At 45.1% G+C, this 20,920-nt stretch overlaps 1 protein-coding gene across 1 annotated transcript in view; it reads right to left on the bottom strand.

Moving 5' to 3' along the window:
• Nucleotides 1-20,782, bottom strand: part of REEP1 (receptor accessory protein 1) — a 66,045-nt gene extending 45,263 nt beyond the window's left edge. Inside the window, exon 1 of the mRNA XM_059470642.1 lies at nucleotides 20,613-20,782. Within this exon, the coding sequence (XP_059326625.1) occupies nucleotides 20,613-20,644 (32 nt within the window). The 5' untranslated portion in view covers nucleotides 20,645-20,782. The remainder of the gene's footprint in view (nucleotides 1-20,612) is intronic.
• Between the last annotated feature and the right edge of the window lie 138 nt (nucleotides 20,783-20,920).

Consider the following 20,920-nt stretch of genomic DNA (forward strand, 5'->3'; position numbering starts at 1 on the left):
ACGTCACTCAGCCAGCCATGCAGGTAAAGCTCCTCTTGCACAGCCACCCAGCACATCCCTCTGCTTTGGGAAACATTCCTCTGCACCTCCTGGGTGACCTGCTGAGCTCTCCTGGCCTGCCAAGACCACGTCCTCACGTCCACACTTCCAAAGCGCACACACACCCACACCAAGGGAGCAGAAGGCACTCCCAGGAGAGCTCTGACACAAGGATGCTCTGTTTTCCATCCAGATCCACCTCTGACTTCTCAGCCAGATTACTACAGAAGCAAAGTGAAACTTCATCTTGGTTAATGTAACCTAATGGCTGCTGAAACCCAGTTTTTCCTGCTGGAGTGGCTGCAGGGCACAGGGATGCCCAACTGGCCTTCCAGCAGAAACAGCAAGGCAAGGACTGTCCTTGATGCTTCTAATTTAAGCACCTTCATCTTCCCAAAGCAGCACACGTTCCTCTGCAGTTGTCATGACCCTTTGTTGTTTTCCTCAGCCAGGGCACTCCTCACACAGGAGCTGGCACGTGGCCAGGCACAAACAGGTGAAGAAACAGCAGTGGGGATGGGTGGAGAAACTGGCCCTGGCCAGCCTGGAGCTGTCACACAGCTACACTGGGGTCACAACAGCCCCAAGCATTTGGGGGCAGGGTGCTTCGAGAGGCTGCTCACTACAAAGAGACCTGGGGGTTGACAACCAGCTGGGAATGAGCCAGCAGTGTGCCCAGGTGGCCAAGAAGGCAAATGGAATTCTGGCCTGTATCAGCAATAGTGTGGCCAGCAATTCCAGGCTCCTCTTGGATTGTCCCCCTGTGCTGGGCATTGGTGAGGATCCATCTCAAGCGCTGTGTTCAATTTTGAGCCCATCACTTCTAAGAGGATGTTGAGGCGCTGGAGCATGTCCAGAGACGTGCAACAAAGCTGGTGAAGGGCCTAGAAGACATGTCCTATGAGGAGCAGCTCAGGGAACTCGGGTTGTGGAGAAAGAGGAGGCTCAAAGAGACCTCGCTGCTCTTTAGTACTGACAGGAGATTGTAGTGAGGTGGGGTTGGTCTCTTCTGTCTGTAGTGAAAGGCTGAGAGAAAATGGCCCTAAGTGACATCAGTGGACGTTCAGATTAGATATTAGGAAAAAAAAAAAAACACTTGAAGAGTGGTTAGGCATTGGAATAAGTTGCCCAAGGAGGTGGTGAGACACCGTCTCTGGAAGTATTCAAGAAGTGTCTGGATGTGGCACTTGGGGAGATGGTTTAGGGGTGACTGTGGTTGTGTGGGGTTGGCATTTGGACTGGATGATCCTGAAGGTCTCTTTCAACCTCAGTAGTTCTGTGAACTATTATATTTGTTCACATTGAAATCCTATATTCAGACTGGTCTAAACAATCACAGAATCACAGAATTTCTAGGTTGGAAGAGACCTTTAAGATCATCGAGTCCAACCCATGTTCTAACACCTCAACTAGATCATGGCACCAAGTGCCACATCCAGTCTTTTTTTAAACACATCGAGGGATGGTGACTCCACCACCTCCCTGGGTAGATGATTCCAGTATTTGACCACTCTTTCTGTGAAAAACTTCCTCCTTAATTCTAGCCTGTATCTCCCTTGGCGCAGTTTGAGACTGTGTCCTCTTGTTCAAGACCAGTCCCCACTGTTCCCTTTTCCACACTTACTGTAACAAGAAGAAGATAGAAATGCCAAAATAACTCTTTTACTGATAGAGAGACCTTGTTAAATGTTGGGATTGTTATGATAATGCACGCGATGCCTACTAAAGCCTGACATTCCTAGAAAAGCTACCAGCAGTGAGGGGTCTTCACAGGGTTATGTTTACATGAGATCACATTTAAAGTCCATTCAAGATTAGGCAGGTACTTAACCCTTCCCAAGGTTACTGTTCCAGACTCTCCTCAAACGCAGGCAGAATTCTCTCAATTCACACTCAAGCCAACACTTGAAAGTTCTCTCTCCAGTCCTTCAGAACAGAGAATGCCTGTGTGGCTGCTATAAAAATACCCCACAGCTCTGCAGCTATTTTAGGAAGCAAATTCCTTGCAGGTGGAGGTTTACTAAAGCTGCTCTGCTCTACCTCAGGCTGCCATCAGCGGAGCTGCTGATGAGAGAGAGGAATTTGCTGTCGCCCAGGCAATGTTTGAAAAGGGGTCTGCGTGGGGCTGCTGTGGGACCTGTGGGAAGCTGCAGTAAACAGGAAAACCGTGGCTGGCACAGCCCAGGAGGCTCTGAGCAGCTGCCTGGCACAGATAGGGTTTCGTGGGCCTTGCCAGGGGCATTTGAGCTGCTGCTGCTCCTCCCTGTCCAGCTCCAGCTCAGCAGCACCACGGGAGAAAACAGCCCACGGCCCCAGCTTACAGCCAGTGCTGGTGTGAAAAACGCCAATCACTCGTTTTTGATTTTTCTTAAAGTTTAATAGTAATAAAATGTTTATAAAAATAGTAATACAATTAGAGTAATAATAATTTGGACAATTTGAATTAGGACAATATGAGACAATAGAAACAAAGAGTTATGGGCAGTCCAGGTATCTTTTTCTGGGCAGCATACGCCCAAAAGAGGACCCACGTTAACAGAAGATTAACCCTTAAAAACAACAGCCTGTTGCATATTCATACATCTCATACATGATGCATAAATTCCATTCAAACACAGGATTCTGTCTGGTCATTGTCAACTTCTTCCTCATAATCTTAACAGTATCATCCTGCCAGAGTGAGGCAGGAAGAAGTTCATTTCTCCTGATAATGGAGCAATAAATTCTCTTTCTCTGAAAGATTTAGGTGTCCTGTGACTGCTATCTCAGTGTGAGTCCTTTCTTTAGGAAAAAAAAGCATTCTACATAGCATAGTTTCTATTTTAACATTTTGTTACAACCTAAAAGTATATTTAATACGCTACTTAAGAGAATTAATACACCATTACTTTCTAACACAACACATATAATATTCATTTTCATATTTGTGAAAAGCCAATCATAAAATACATGCATTTTTCACAGCTGGCACAGCCCACAGCTTCATCACTCTGCTGGGGAAGAAGAAGCAATCAATCCATCAAAATGTGATACTGAGGGCAATAAAATACGTGTCTTTTAGGAAGGAAAACATTCCTGTTCTGTGACCAGGTCAGGTCTTCACGCAGCTCCACTGCTCCAAAAGGCAGAGCTCAGGGTCTGTGTGTCTGATGCTTTCCCTGTCCAGTCCTGACCTTATAATTCCGGCTTTGAGAGCTTTGTTTTTCTCCAAGCCAGATAAATGGCAATTTGAAAACTAAGTGGTATGGTTGAGATGGGAAGGGCTGCTTTTCCTGACTCTGGAGAGGGGGATGTTTATGTGGGAAAAGGCTTTTTTAGGAGCACTGATATTATATTCCAGAGATGACAGATGGTTCAAAATCTGCACTGTGAGTTAGCCTACAGATTTATGGTAGGCTCATGATATGAAAAGGAACAGAAAAACTTATAACCTAGCCAAACTGATTTCTAGGCTAAAAAAAGTATAAACTATAGATTGCTTATCAACAGAGAAGCTCCACATTATTTTCATAGAAAACCACATCACGTTGAAAGTATTATTTTGGAACTATTTTGACTGATACTATATGAATCACCTTTTAGGAAGTGTAACCACATATAGAAACCTAAATTGAGAGCATAATCCTACTACATTCTCTGTATTTGAAACCTCAGTTCAGGTTATGGAAGACTTCCACCATCAAACCATAAGTGCTACCACTGTCTGAGGAAGTGGTGAGAAACACAAAAGCTCCTGCTCATCTACATCTCACTGAAAGACAGCTTTAGACTTCTTGTGGTGTACTCATGGGACAGAAAACAGGAATAAAAAGATTAAATTAAACCATAACACATCCAAGTCAATCGCAACACAACCTCCTTAGAGTATTGTTACTTCAGCTTCCCAGGGACAGAACATTACTAGCAGTGCTTAACTAAATGCAAGGAATATTTCAGCTCAATGTAATTTCAAAATTAAACCAGAAAATCTCTTTGGCCCAAATACTCAGCTAAAGTATAAAAATACTGACACTTTCCATGGATTACCAATGACTCAATGTGCTGCAACACCTCAAGCAGTCCCAGGGTTGCTGTGAGCACCCCCGTGCCTTGGAGCTCTCCAGAAGCTCTTGCAGGAGCACAGAAACCCAGGGTAGATCTCTCCACCAGCCAAGGAGAGCAGTTTGGTCCAGAAATGGTCAGGCATAGTCATGGCCAGCTTGGTGCACAACAGCCTGAGGTGAAATCCTACTGCTGTTCCAACCCCTGCCAGGGCAGGGCCACCTTCCATGCTGGATAGTATGGTGGATACGGTAGATGCTGATAAATTAACAGTAAATGTTAATTTGATATTAATTTACTGTTATTTACCAGATGCTGGTAACTCCTTCCATCAGAAACTGACTTTCTTACCTCTCTGAGGACTCCAGAACATTAACCAGAAAACCCAGAAGATCAAACATTTTGAGGGACCAGATTCACTGAAAACAAGTGGGACCCAATTCAGTGTAACCTCCATGTTCCAGAGCCAATATCTACCTCTTAGTTAAGAAAAAACAAACAAATAACCCACACACATCTTTAAAACATTTCTTCTCATTTTGATAACACAACTCAAAGGAGGATTTCAAAGTGCAGTATAAATATTATTGATGTTATTCATAATATATGATATTATGAATATCCAAGCTGGTGGCATTACTACTAATTTCTGATTATTTCTATTTCATTAATGGTTTATGTCTATTTTAAATTACAAGAAAGTGAGACACTAAAATCATACAGGAAGAATCATATGAGGACATGATATATCAGTTCTCAGTTTTCAACTCCAGTTTTAAAGCAAGAGTGCAAGAAAGTTAAGGCAAGATGATTCTACAGGTAATTTCAGAATATTCAGGCCAGCTCCATGCTTTGGTTAGCATGGGTATCAGAATGCCACATGCTAAATATAACAGCTGCAAAATTGCTGTGAGTTCACAGGCCATGCAGACCAAGTGTCTCTTTCTGGCCCACATACACAGATTGGTATTTCTTCTGGGTACTATAAACATTTTAGGGAGTGGCTGGGCACCTGCTTTCTAACTAGGACCTGCATAATTTTTATTTTAAAACACAGGAAAACAAGAAACTGTCATACAGCTTGAAAAAGAAAGTCTTTTCTCACAAGTGTTTGACTAGGGTTCCTGGTGTGAATTTAATAGAGTTCTCTCCTCCAGGGTCTTTTGTCATTTCATTCATCCTTTTTAATCCCTCCATTTTACACAGCTAATAACAGCATTGTGATGAAATGCATGGTGAACTGAGATAAACATGAAAGCAGAGCTCTCCAGCTGGAGCTGAACTGATACAGAGCAGCCTCCAGCCTAACCCAGACACAAGGGAGAGGAAAGCAGAAGGAAGCACATCTCTGTTCTGAAGCCATGGAGCACTAATGAATAATCAATCAGATCTGCTGGCTACACCTCTGAACTCAGCTTCAACTACCAGGACAACTCTTTGCCTCTAATTAAAATAAATTAGAAGAAAAATGACCATTTAGTGGCTAATCCTAAATCATGGTGTGGGGATAAGTGGTACGAAACAGCAGCTGGGGCTGCCCAAATAACACCCTGACCCCAAGAACCTCCCAGGGCTGTCCCAGGGCAGCATCAGCCCCACGGGGGTGACACCCATCATGGCAGGGTGATGGGAGAGGCTCCCCAGAGCACTCCACAGGCTGGGGCTGGTTAGCACCTACAGGGTACCAGACTCACTATGGGATGCATGGGCAGACAGCGGGCTTGGGCTCGCACACGGAATGGAAAGCAGAGCAAAATGCCAGCCCTGTGGCACCTCTTGTTTCACATACTCACCCACAATGGTCACAATGCACCCACTGAACCTCTGGAGCTCTCCTGGGACAGCCAGCACCCACCTGAGCTTGCATTGATAACGCTCAGTGCAGAGCAGGAGCATTTCCTCCAGGGCTGCATCTGGAGGAGCCAGGCTCACCCAGGAACAAAGGGGCAGCATCAATCCCCTGCCAGAGATAAATCATGAGCCCCTGGCCCTATCCAGTCAAATGTTCAGTATCTTCATCTCTGGACTCCTGTTCCACCTTGCTTACCCTTGCGTTGAAGAATTATTTTTATATATATAATCGGAATTTCCTTTGCTGCACCTTGTTTCCATTGTCTCTCCCTACTGAAAACAGGGAACCCCTGACACAGGGAATGGTTGGCATCTGACTCCATGACTCAGAATGCTGAACAATTGCTTTATTAAAACTATACTACATTCCATTAATACTATGTTATAACTATACTAAAGAGATACTATACTATACAAAAGATAGTGAAGAATACTGAAGAAAAACCTGTGACTGTCTGTCACAGCTTTGAGCCAACTGGCTAAGGAATCAAAACCATCCTCAGCAGAACCAATTGCCAAATCACTTCAGGTAAACAAACTTCCTAACACATTCCCCATGTGCAAAAACAACAGGAGCAGCAAGTAGAGATAAGAATTGTTTTCTCTCCTCTCTGTGCTTCTCCAGAAAACATCCTGAGGGGGAATTATGTCTTTCTCTGTTTGGAGAATGTGAATGCCACATCTCCCCCTTTTGCTGAGCCTCCACAAAAAGCCTTTTCTGTAACAATCCTCCTCATTTTTGAAGACAGCAATGACATCTCCCCTTCACCATTTTGTATTAAGGCTGAACAAACATCCCCCTCATCTGCCCTGGTGCACCATGCACTCCAACCCTCTTCCACCAGACTCATTGGAGCCAGGGCTCTCCTCCTACCAGGGAAACTCAAATGGGATTCTCTACTCCAGCCAGCAGCTGTGACATCCCCCACAGCTGTGAAACAGAGGGGAACCTGCTGGCTAATCCTCTTGCTATCCCAGCCCTGTGCTGAGATCTGGAAGAGAACAGCTCTCCATCATTCCTATGGTCAGAGGCACAGCAGGGCCAGGGATCCAGAGGAGGCTGAGATGACAGGTATCTACATGCTCCATTGCTGGAAAATAAATGGTTTTCACCAGTGGAAATCAGCAGCTTGGTCACAGTGGCCAGGCAGTGTGAGATCAAAAAAGAGAAGTTGCAGTTTCCAGGCACTGCTTCTGTGCCACCCCCACCATTACAGAGAGAGACAATCTCACTGTGAGCACATCCCAGCAATTCCCACATTTGCTCATTTATTCTCATCAGGTGATTTCTTGGAAGCAATTACAGGAACATTTCCATTCAAAATAAAGTATCAGGCAATAGTTTCTCAGAAAAGAGCATGCACACAGCCTCGCAGGTTCAGAGTACAAATCAAAATATCTGATGCTCACAGATGTATGCAATATATGCACATATTCTAGATTGTGCAAGTTGGGATTTAAAATGCAGTTTCACAATTTGAAGACATCAGGTTTTTTTAATGCCTCAATACAGCAGTGTTGCTATCCAGATACTCAATCCTCCTTCTGACAGAAGATGTCATGTTCCCATTTGCATTCAATTTTGATCTCTACCAGAATTCTCATATGTGTCTGAATTTCAGGCTTTAGCTGAGAGCCTTAGGGAGCAAAAGGGATAAGTCATGCTGCTCTCCTCTATTCTGCATTTCCCCAAACACTCAGATCAGAGCCTGTGGCACAGGCACAGCTCCATCCCCACACCATGAGGAATGACACTGTCCCAGGCTGGCTAAGAGCCCATGCACTGCACAATTCTGAGCAGAAGGGGCTTTGCCTCTCTTCCTTCTTTTGGCTTAGGGACCTCACCTCTTTTCCATTCTCACCTTTCCTCTCACACATATACCCTTCAGCTGGCAGCTACTCAAAATGTAAAATAAAATATAAACTGAGGCTTAGGAGCCAGATGGAGACTTCACAGAAATAACTGGAGAGGAAAGCAAAGGGGAAGACAGCCAATTCTTCAAGGACCATTTCAGAGATTTCTAAATAAGCAGCTGCTTGAGAAGGCAGCTTGTACTCTTTGTGGGATAGCATGTGCTATCTCATGCATGCTCTTCCATCATTAATATTTTCATTAATACTGTTGGGTTAAATGCCACAGCCCAGGGTCTGTCCTCTCTCTCAGGCAAGGGTTGCAGGTGCCACTCTAAATAAAGCATTTCTATTTTGAAATGAAATGGTTAAAGTGTTTCAAACACATGTAGCTGTATAAAATGTGTCTGGAGAACTGAATTTACACAGACTTGAGCCATTTATGGCCTGGCTGCTCAGAGTGAGGTTTCTTGGTCTCCAGAACATACATAAATTATAATAGTGTTTGAATAGGGACCTGGTTTGTTACAGCCAAGTATCTGCAAACCTCAGCAGAATAATAATTGAAAAAGAAAGCTGAGCTATTCCAGTATAGCTGTACAGCACACCTGAGTGCAAAAAAATCTCAGGACACACTATATCAAAGAGATGAAAAATGTCTCATCTATGAATAAATCCTTGGGGGTGGAGGGTATGATTCTACAGAATTGGTTTACATGAGATTAAATATGAATTACCACAAACTACATGGAAAGCAGACTGGTTAATTTTAAAGTACCATGCAAAATCAGGCATAGTATTTATAAATTTAAAATGCATGTCCTTATTTGTGGACAGAAGGGAAGAGTCTTTCAGTGGCTGTCTGCAGGGTCTCAAGCAGCTCTGCAGTTGCATTCTTTAGATTGAATCTAAAGGGAAGGTGGTCATGCTCCTCATCCTCAGCTTTCAGTGGGTATTTCCATTTCTTAGAGAAAAGCTGGAGAGTGGAGCTCAGCAGAGCTCCAGAGTGAGGTCAGAGATGTCCTGGTTACAGCTTGGGGATTGGCTCGGGTTGCTGAAGTGCAGGCAAAGCCATATTCCTATTTAGTGATGAAATTCCCAACACTAAAATGAAAGGATCATGGCAGGAGCCCTCTATCCTTGATCTGCCCCCACTCAAAGGGCACTTTAACTCAAAGCTCATCAAGAACACAAGTCCTCCACTGAACGGGCCAACTTCACTCCCATAATATTCCATTTTCCTCCATTGACCTGGCCAACTTCAGTCCCATAATATTCCATTTTCCTCCATTGACCTGGCCAACTTCAGTCCCATAATATTCCATTTTCCTCCACTGACCTGGCCAACTTCACTCCCATAATATTCCATTTTCCTCCATTGACCTGGCCAACTTCAGTCCCATAATATTCCATTTTCCTCCATTGACCTGGCCAACTTCAGTCCCATAATATTCCATTTTCCTCCATTGACCTGGCCAACTTCACTCCCATAATATTCCATTTTCCAGGATGCAGCTGGCACCCTCTGCAAGGCCCTCACCATTCTGAACTACAAACATAACCTTAGCTCTCCCACCTGGGTGGATTTACACCACTCACTGATTTCAGCAAAGCAACACCAGTTGACACAACTTGAAGCTCTGGTATTGCCCTAGGGATGACAAAACTATTGAGGTTTGCATTGAAACAGCATTTTTCAGCTATTTATTCAGTTTGTCTGCAGAAAATCCAGCCTTGATTCTTCAGGTTTACCACAAGCCAGGATTGGGATTTTTTTTTGTGGCAGTTCTTGCTAAAATTTGGCACTGCACCCCTTAGCCTATTTATAAGGTCAAAATAGAGAAGCTGTAATTATTCCAGATACAAACTTTTTTCCCCCCATCATGTAGTATGACTTCTTTCTTAGTTACATTCAGAAGCTTTCTATTGAATTTCATCTTTTTTGTTTGGATGATCACACATCATTTCACACAGATTTTGTAACTGATCATGTGGCTGTAAGGCTTTTCTGAGCACATGAAATTACACATTTATTTGATTGCTAGATTAGAGGAAAAGAGTTTGTGCAATTCCTGATGAACTGAAGAATCTCCAAGTCTTCTAAGAGAGTGTGGGGTTCCTCAATTATCTCTAAGTGTTCACCACGAATTCCCATCTTAGAGGCAGCTGTAACAGAACACACCAAACACAAGGATCTCACAATGCTGCCCAAATTCTGATAAAAACAGATTTATGGGAGATCACAAGCAGGCACCAGGACAGGCAGCAGAACACAAGGATTTTTGCAGACCTGCTCAAAAGGACCACAAAAGTCTCCATTGCAGGCTCATGACAGTTACAGCTCTATAAATACCCAGATATGGATGTATCTGTGAGGTATACAGATTATGTCCTGAGAAAGCATCATTAGACCTCAGGTTCTCCATAAATCACTGGAGTCAGCAGGGGATTGGTTTGACTGATTGCACTATGACAGTTCTGAAAAGAGGGGAGCACAGTGTAATGAGCGTGAGGAAATTCCTACAACATTTATAGAGGAAACCATTTGCTCTTAACTCAGTGTTTGTGTTCTTAAGGTATATTTTAAAACAGCAGCTTCCTCTCTGCATTTGGTCCTATGAGAAAGACCCTTTCTGTATATAGGACAGCAGAGTGTGTTGCCATGGAAACTATTATGATCTACTTAAATTCAACAGATCCAGCCTTCTGGGGTATATTCCCCAGAGTATCTCAATTTAATTATCAATGTTCTTTCTAAACAGCACCATCTTTCTGTTTTGACCAAATTCCTTATAAGCAGAGTGAAAACAGCAAACCTGGAAAGCAGAGTCCTTTGTTCAGCTACCAAACAGGTACAATTAAGCCAGGGGAAATGCAGACTGCCTCCAGGCTGCCCTGACAATGAGCTTTAACTCAGACCCAGATGAATTGTTTGGAAGGAGGAAAGTCTCATTCAGTGCTTGTGTCCATCATGCCCCTGGCACCTCTGCTCTGTGGTTTCCAGCAAAAATACCAGCTAGGATTGTGGGATTCTTTTGCAGAGGGACATGCTCAGTGGGATCTTGTGATGGTGCTCACAGGGGTTCTTGGATGAGGGAAGAGACGAGGATCTGACTCCATGTTTCAGAAGGCTTGATTTATTATTTTATGATATATATTACATTAAAACTATACTAAAAGAATAGAAGAAAAGGTTTCATCAGAAGGCTGGCTAAGAATAGAATAGAAAGGAATGATAACGAAAGCTTCTGTCTCAGAGAGTCCGAGCCAGCTGACTGTGATTGGCCATTAATTAGAAACAACCACATGAGACCAATCACAGATGCACCTGTTGCATCCCACAGCAGCAGATAATCAATGTTTACATTTTGTTCCTGAGGCCTCTCAGCTCCTCAGGAGGAAAAATCCCAAGGAAGGGATTTTCCATAAAAGATATCTGCAACAGGATCTAAACACTGACCAGCAATTCCTTTGCACATAACCACCTGTCTTGCAGTCATTCTCAAGTCAAACCTCTCACTCAATCTTTTTCCATCAAATACGTGACTGAACTCAAAGCCTTTTAGCCTCAGGGCAGCTCCAGCATCCACCTCTCTCTTTCACATGCCACCATGAATTCTGCAGGTAGATTTAGGAGCCAGATGGTGTTACTGAGCCTGACCTGACACCAGGGATAGTTTCTTGTGGGTCACATAATGTGAGTGTCTCACAGGTCTAAGTTTAGACATACACAGACCTCGTCCTCCCAAGCAGAAGAGGCAGCAGGACAAGCAGAACCCTTCCATGAGCAGAATGAGGCTCAAGAGCTCCAAACTGCTCATCCACAACAGGGCCTAAGGCAGAGCAGGACCCAGAGCAGTCCTGTGGGAACTGCCCAAGCCAGAACAACCACCTCATCACGAGGGCAGACTTGCTGTGAGCAGCTCTCCTGACATGCTCACAGCAAGTGCCAGAGCATTGTGCTGAATACATCAAGACAAAGGTGACAATTAAATATTGTGGTGAATGGAGAAGGTCATCTTCCTGTGATTGCTCTGCTCTTTACCATCACCAGGTGTTTCCCACCTGTCCTCCCTGCAAGGCTGTTCTTCCTGAAATGCCATACCAGATTCCTGCTTTCACTTCTCCATGAATGCTCCTCAGGGACAGACAGCCAGGAGAGCTCTGCCACAGAAGAAGCTTGTCTATGTAAAACATCTCAGAGCATCCCATGACTTCTGACCATTGGCTTGGAAATTTCAGCTCAGAATTCACATTTACCTGCCCCCTCCAATTCTGCTCCACTGGGGGTACCTCATGCCCACACCAGGCTCTGCCATGGGCAAAACAGAACTGGTAGTTTTCACAGACAGAGATTATCACTATTTTACACTTACCAAATCAGGAAAGAATAAATAATTTGCCCTCTTCCCACTGCACTGAATCCAGGTTCTTGATATTCTCATATAAAATCTGCAGCACAAGCCCCTTCCTTGGTTATAAACCTCCCTCAAAACATGAGGCAAGAAATGTCTGTCAGTTTTTGGCTTTCCGGTGCAAACATTTATTTATAGGCTGGAAACAGGAGATAGAATAAATGAGCTGAATGAAAGGAAGCAGCAGCATGAACTCAACAGGACAGAAGTGTTTCTCCTGCAGGAGCTGCAACTGTTCATTAATGCTGACAGCACTGGACTGCCTGGTAAATTCACAGGCAGGTACACACATGGTCCTGGCATCCCTGGGATCTGTCCAAAAAGGCACAACATTCCAGACATGAGGGGCATTCTTTGTAGCTCCTCACAAAGAGGTTCTTCAATATTGGTTTTGTTCTCCTGTAAAATTTGCCATTTTTGGAAAGCAAAATATTACTATTGGCTCCACGAGAGAGAAAGGGGAAACAGAGGCTGCAGCTTTACCGAGCAATTGATGGATCCCTTCTTTGAATCTGGATGTTTATTTGTCAGCAATTGGTGCCTGAGCAGTCAGGGATGCAGCAAGCAGCATCTGAAGAAACAAACAAGCCTTTCCTAAGCGTGACACCAGTTGTCCCCTGTCACTGCCAAGAGTAAATCTCCAACTTGACACCCAATCCTCTGCCTCCATATAAATGTGTGTCCCTTCTGAAACACAATCCTTGCTCTTCATCTCTACTTACTGTACAAGCAGCTTCTCTCCTTTGATGCCACCCCTGCCCTGCTTCTGGCTCTGTGACCATTTTTACAGCCTGCAGATCGCTGCTTTACCACCCAGAGCAAGTTCAAATCCCCTGCCCTCCCCTTTTCTTCTTTCTTGTCTGCAAGAAACAAACAGCAGGATTCTCTGCTAAGGAGTTATGCCTGTTCTGAGGCTCACAGCAGAAGATGGAGTGGTTCTGTGTACAAATCCTGGGAAAGTTCCACCCATGTTTTTAGCTCTGGCATGGTGCTCCAGGCCTGGAGTGCCTTCCCAAGTCCCACCTGTGGAATAAGCAGGTGTGCCCTGCTACCTCAGATCATCCTCTTCAAAAGCACACAAGTCATGGAAAGATAAAACACAGTCTTCATTTTGTCACTTCTTCTAGCTCTTTCTCACCACTCTGCTCACCATCTGCTTTGCCTGTATTTTATCAGTTTAAATTCTGTCTTACTCCATGCATGTAAAATGCCAAATCAGAGCATGAACACCTTACCAGCAAGAGTGTCACACAGAAATTACTGAGGAGCACAGGATCAAGAATGACTTACCTAGAATGCAGAATCGCATGTATTCATACCTTATTTATTTTTCTATCACTACAGAACCTAGAAGAACCAGCTAGAGACTATCCCCCACTGTCTAGGTGTTGTAAGATAAAAAACACTAAATGAACTTGCTGCCCACAAGAGTTTGCAATCTAAGTAGCATACCAGTGATAACAAAAGTATGTGAGACCTTTCCTGCAAAAAGCAGCATGTGATTAACTTCAATCACAGATGTGATCTAAGGGAGGTTTTGCCACATGAGCCTGATCACACGGATGGATCCCTCCATTAGACCTCACAAGACCTACCTGAGACCTGAGTGGCCCCAAGTGGACAAGCCAACAAAAGGGAATCTAGACTCACATCCTTGCTGCCTAATGAAGACATAGAAGAAATTTTGCCATACAAAGATTCTGCAGCAATCCAAACTGCCCAATACTACTGCAGCTCTCAGATCTTCATCCACCTTTAGCCTGATCAGCCTGAGAGTTCCCAAGGTATCAGCTCTGCCTGCTGAGACATGGAAGCAGAAACACAAATGCAGTGCTCAGTATTCAAAACCAACTGCTCAGGAAGCTGGAGGTGGGAATGTATGTTGTCTTCCTTCATTGAATTTGTACCAAGCATTTCCCCTTGACCCAACAGCTCTCCAGGCAACACAGAACCCCTGATGGAAGCTCCAGTCTCACTCTGTTAACTGCACTAAGAGCACATGAAAGTGTTTTTCAACATTTTCTAATCCCTGGACCGTCCAAACCTTTGAAAGAAACACACAGCTTATTTTATATCCCACTGTTCCTTAAGGATAGATGATAAATAATAAGTCACATGGAATTGGCAAAATGTTGAAATGTTGATATTTTACAAAACTGTAATTCAATAGATATAATTACAAAACTTGTGACTAAAAAAGAGTAAAAAGTGGCATCTTCTACCTAAATCAGTTAGGACATAACTGCCTGTATGAAGTTTCTGGTTTAGAGCTGAAACACTGACTGACCACAGCTCAAGTACCTTGGATCTAAATCTCCCTCCTGTGATTAGCAAACCAATTTTAGGCAGTCTAATGCCTGATTTAGTAGTCTGTATTAAGCAGTCTGGCTCTTGCCTTCTGCTGACTTTTACCCTAGGGACAGCACTGAGGATCTGAAAGGGAACAGGTCGTGATTCAGAATACTTTGGCCTTTGGTTGTTTGACTGCCTCAGTAGCATCTATTTAAGTATGCAGTTTTGCTCTATCCCTCTCACACCATCAAAAATCCATACAAAAGCCACACACACATTTCCTAATTCCCTTTATCAGGTTCCATTTTATAAATTTATTGGGCAAGAGGTCTGGAGGAAATATGTTACCTGTTACCCTGTGGAATTCTGAACACATCACTTATCTTGGTGTGTCTTGGTGCCCTTACCCATGCAATGGCAGTAAAAGCTCCTCTAATGACACAACAATAAATAAATGTTTCAAAGTGCTTTAATACAGCAAAATGAATGGAAAGGGTCCCAAAAAGGCAAAATACTGTACAAAGGCAAAGCCCCTTGGCTGTATCCCATAGCTGCCAGGCTGGGAAAGCATCCTCCCAGAACCAGTCAGATCTGTGATGTGCACACCAGAAAACCTTCCCCACTGGGGCCAGGAGCATTCCCAGCACATCTGTGCTGGGCAGGAGAATCTGGGTCAGCCCCTGCTGTGCCCTGCAGCGTGATCACAGGGTCACATTTCACACCAAGGGCACAGCAAATGTCGCACCTGCGCTGGCTGCTCCTCTGTCACTGTCACTAACGGGTTCTGCCCCCTCAGCAGAGCCAAAGGCTGCAGCAGGGATGCACATCAACAGCCACAGAGACCATGTGCTCTTCACACTGCAGTGCAAGCCTGCAGCCTCTGTTCTGGAGGCATTACACCAATGTTTATACAGGTAAAGTTTATCAGTAAACTCCAAAAATGGCAGGGGGTCTGCCCTTCCCACTTCCCAGCTCCAGAGCACAGAAGAGTCCACCCCAAACTCATCCCACAGCCTTGGCTGGAAGCTCACGCTGCACTTTGGGTCCTTTGCTGTATTTTCAGATAATTTTACACCTCTGGTGTGAGGCCTGCAGAGAGCAATGAACACCCAAATCCCTCACGTCACCTGCCAGCACCAAGTAAAGCAGGCTGTGAAGGACCTCAGTGGAGATAAGAATTGTTTCCTCTGAGCTTTCCCACAGCTTCTCAGGAAAATCCTGGGAGAGAATTAAGTCTCTCTCCGTTCAGAGAATATGTGAGTACTACAGACCTTCACATACATGATGCATGTCAACTAAAACACAAATGCAGATGTATCAATAACCAACACATGATATATATCAAGTGGTAACATCAGCTGAAATGCTAATGCTGATGTGTCAATAACCAACAGCTTGAAGCTCTGCTTTTATGAGAGCAGTCCCTGCCTGCTTGAGTGGATGCTGTCTCTGCCTCTCATAAAGAAGACACAAGTTATCATTTTCTACCTTCAGATAATATCCATGATATGACTTTTCAGGTTTTGTTTCATTCATAAATTTCTTCAGGCTTCCTATACACATGAAAAGTGGGAGGAGGAAGGATCTGCTCAGTTTCTGTAAAATGGAAATTCTTTACAGATACAAAGATGAAATCAATGTCTGACTCAGTAGCACTATGAATTGACACCAGATGAGGATGGGGTGGCCAATCTCACAGCCTTGCTAAAGCAGCATCACAATAACCAAGAAAGAGAAAGCTAACAAACTGTGATAGGGAAGGAAATCTTCACACATCAGGTAAAAGAATTCTTTGGTTCCCCTTTGATTTTGTTCAGACTCCAACTCCTTCCAGGGACAGCCAGCACACAGGGATGGGAATTCCCAGTGAACATACCTAAAGCTGCCATTCTGCTTCACATCAAAACATTAGAGATCAGAGAGACCATTAATGATATTTTGATTTAAAAGAAAATAAATGCAGGCAAAAAAAGCATAATTAAGGCTGTGATTTTTCACCATGAAGAACATATTCAACCATTTATACTAATTTGCAATGCACTTCTAAGCTTCTCACAGGAGGAATTCAATGCCTAAGTCATCACATAGCATCATATCATCTACTGATAACCTGTCTAACCCAGCTTTGTTTCTACTGACATTTCCTTCCTCTGCCACGTGTTCCAGATTGAAAGTCTTTCAAGAGGCAGTGTGATGTGTCTAACTTTCAGAATGGGAGCCAAAACCTTTATTTCTGTTCTGTGTGACCCCAAGCACATAAACCAAGTTTCATGTTTCTGAGCAAGGACAGGATTCCCATGCCAATACAACAGGCTGCATTTATATACACCACTTTTAACTTCTAGATAACAGCCAAAAATGGCTGTCCAGCATTGCCAGTGCTGTGCACTGCAGCTGAACTGGTCTGCAATTACAAAGATCCCAAGTCCTTCTCCTAGAGAGGCCTGTGCCTTTTGAGGGAAACTGAATCTCCTTTGAAATGAAGAGCAATAACCTGTAGTGCTAAGACAGACCAATGGTCCCTTCTGGTCTGCCTCAGGGAAGATAAATTCACAACAGTTCATTGTCCTTCACAGATGAGGAAACTGAGTTACAGGTGCTCCAGGATGTCCTTTAAGATGTACCCAGAGATGAAGAATCAAAAAAAGGCTGTAATTAACCCACAAATAATGATGTTATCCCACTCCAGTTATTGTGAGAGGCACAGGAACAAGTCACTCCAAGATGCAACAGCTGCAATTCCAGGGATCACAGGCATCCCTTGGTGGAAAAGTCATCTGTAATCCACTGCCATGAGAAAAGAAATATCCTGATTTTGTTCTCACTGAGTGAAAAAACTACCTGGGAATAGAACCACAGGAGAGTGAGAATTGAGCTCTTAGAGGGAAAAGACATCCAGGGACACAATTATCTTTTTGTTTCACGTTTGTACAGTACCTAGGGCAGATTCTGAATGTCATATCCTTGACTTTAACACACAGCTATGGCAGAGATGCTGCTCTGAAGGTGTCATTGCTCTCCTGAGGGTCCCCAGCACAGAGCTCTGCAGGCAGAACAGAACCAGCCAGCGCTCTGGACACAAAGCCCAAACACTAAAGGTGAAATGAGGTAAGAGAGGTTTGCAGGGAGCTGCCTGGCTTCCTGCTGAAAAAGGTGAGAAGTGCTACAGGTCCTTCTCCTTCAGCAATGTTTTAGAAATAGAAACTGCCAGGACGGAACCACTAACAACCAAATCAGAGACAGTGGAAGCAGCAAAGCACCAAAGAGACAAAGCAAAGGCTTGTTTTTGTTTAAAGCCCTTTCTGTTAGCTGAGTCATATCAGACATAGCCCCTGTGGAGATCAGCAGAAGTCATAAGAGCACAAATCAACATGCACAGTGTGACTAAACCACACCACTTTCTTCACAATCCTTATCAGTTAATAAGATTTAATGAAAAAAAAACAACTACACAGGCACAAGCAGAGGGGGAAAATGCCCAACCAGGTGGCCATTCTGCTTAAGCACAGCTATCTGTCCTGATGGATCAACCAGTGATTCATAATGAGGTGGGGAAACTGGATTAAATAGATTAAATCTTTGCCTTGATCCTAATGTGAAGACCTCCTGTACACCAAGGAGTCAGGGATCCAAATCCCAGTTATCCTGGCTGTCTGGCCTGTGGTGGGATGCACATTCCTCCTGGATGCAGGAGAAACTTGCTCATCACCTGACATTAAACCACCTGTCCATCTTTGTTTTCATTTAAGTGCAGCAACAAGCTCTCCTGTGAACATCCTTTTCATCTGGCAGTAGGAGTGAGGAATGGAAATGTCTTTAGAAATAAAAAGAAAAGGCTCTGAGAGTTGAAAAGATCAAAGTGTAAGGGAACATTTGCACAGACAGATCTGCATGGTGTGCTGTGTCAGGCTGGAGGGCTCCTCCATGTCAGACAGCTCAGGGTTTCTGGGATCTGATGGAATGCAAGTTTATTTATACTCTCCTCTTTTTTATGCAATGCTACCTCTAGCAAATTGTGTTTTAAGCAATACTCTGAACAGTCCAGGTTTCTTACTGGGATCTTAACAAACCAGCAGTTCCTGGTGCAAAATAGTCTTAAAGGATGGATGTACACTCAGCAGCGGAAAGAAAAGTGGTGATCAAGCTTGGCTTGCCCTAGGTTTCCTTGCAGAATTCTTACTTATTACTATGACTACTAAATAATTAATATTTACAGTGCATATTCATTACTTGCTACTGAAAATGCAGCATAACAAATAACTGGTACTGCCCTCTGCACAGCTGGGTCCATGCTGTGACATGTCATTCTGATAACACTGAAGAGAACAGGAAGGTCTGTGTGCTCAGCTAATTGATTACCTGACTGGTCAACTGCTCCAGGTCCTGCCCCTAGCAGGCTTTTACCCAGCCCATGTGTCTTAAATGAAATCATCTGTGTAGATGTGCATGTGCTCAGACAAGTTAAACTACCATCCCTGTGTAGACATTCTTTGTTCTTGAGGATTAGCTGGGTTACACAATGATGTGGGGTTTTTCAAAGTGGAAATTACTCTAGTAGAGAAGGAAGAAAAGCTGCCTTAGACAACACATGCTACAGCTCACATTACTGGCAGAGATATCTGCACGGTTATACTGTTCAGATTAAGTCTCTTAAATATTTAACACTCTTTCCCAGAATGAAGTGCAAGCCAAATAATGGCTAGCTGCAGCTGAATCCAGATGACAGACCTCCAGGGGCTAAATTCAACTCCAGAGCCCCCTAAAATCTTCACATCTGACACTCAATGTCTTACTGAGACTAATATGAAGGTGGGTTTTCCTTTTGATATTTCATCTTATGGCAAAAGAGACCTTGAAAATGCTTTTCTGGAAACATGCTGATGGTGCAACATCACGGCACGTTTCTTTCAGACAAAGAAAGTGACAGGCCCTCGCAGACACTACAAAATAACTTAAGAGCACAACAGATGTCCTCCTGAATCTGCAGGAGAGGCACCTGTATGTGTATGATGGAGAAAACGGGCAAATTACTCATCTGATGCCATGTATCAGCCACATTTCCAGAGGGAGATCAGCCCTCCTGCTGCCCCACCTTAAGACTGTAATCTCCCTCCTCCAGGAATTTGCCAAATCACATCCAAAACACCTTTTTCTCCCTAAACCTCTTCTCAGATGAGGCAGATAAACATACACCTCGGGCTTGCTCCGTTTCCCCCTGTAGCCTGGGAAGAATTTCCAGGGAATTTTTACATCTATTCCCACCTAGAGCAGTTTCAGCCATGGAAAAGCTGCAGGAGGAACGCAAAGAGCCACACGCTTCTTCTCTCGGACTGACAGATTAAAGGGAGAGAGAGATCGCCTTTTGAGGGGATGGGCGGCCAGTTGCAAAGAGGAAAGGAATATTTGATATTTATTTCGCGAAACAGACAGAAGAAAGCGGCGGCGGCGGCTGGGAGACCCCGCGGCCGCCTCTCCCACGCCCCCTCGCGAACCCCCGAGCCCGTAACAAAGCACCGAGACAGATCCGTGTCCATTCTCCCACCCGTGGATGCTCCATTGCCCCTCGGAACCCCCGAGCCCGGTAACAAAGCACCGAGACAGATCCGTGTCCATTCTCCCACCCGTGGATGCTCCATTGCCCCTCAGGAACCCCTGAGCCCGGTAACAAAGCACCGAGACAGATCCGTGTCCATTCTCCCACCCGTGGATGCTCCATTGCCCCTCGGAACCCCCTGAGCCCGGTAACAAATCCGTGTCGATTTTCCCACCCGTGGATGCTCCATTGCCCCTCGGAACCCCCTGAGCCCGGTAACAAATCCGTGTCGATTTTCCCACCCGTGGAAGCTCCATTGCCCCTCCGGCCGATGTTACCCGCTCTCTTTCTCCGCTGTCACCTTGCGCTGCACAGCGCGGCACCGCTTTACCCTCCACCCCTCCCGGTGATTTTCTCGCGCTGGAAAATCCCACCTGACCCACCTGCCTCACCCTCCGGGCAGCCAAGCACCCCGGCCCGGACAACACCCCGCTACATTTAGCCCAGTACCCAGGCAGGGCCGGCGCGACGGGCGCCGCGCACACACACACACACACAGCACGCTGCAGGTGCCGGGCGCAGCTACTCACACCACGAGGCGGGAGATGATCCATGAGACCATGGCGCTGCCGTGTGCCGCAGGGCCGGCTCTCCCGGCGCCGAGGGCTCGCCCGCTGTCCTCGCCCGCTGCCGGCCGCCGCCCGAGTGCGCGGGGCGGGCGGCTCGGCCATCCGGCCCCGCAGCCTCGGCGCAGCCTCACTGGCGGCACCGCCCGCAGCCAACGCGCAGCCGGGCCCGGCCGCCCACTCTGGGCAGGGCCCGCAGCCGCCCCCCGCGGGAGGAGGAGCAGGAGGAGGAGCGGGAGGAGCCCCCCAAGCTGCCCGGAGTCCCCAGAGGG

Source organism: Ammospiza nelsoni, chromosome 4 (assembly GCF_027579445.1).
Source record: "Ammospiza nelsoni isolate bAmmNel1 chromosome 4, bAmmNel1.pri, whole genome shotgun sequence".
NCBI lineage: Eukaryota > Metazoa > Chordata > Aves > Passeriformes > Passerellidae > Ammospiza > Ammospiza nelsoni.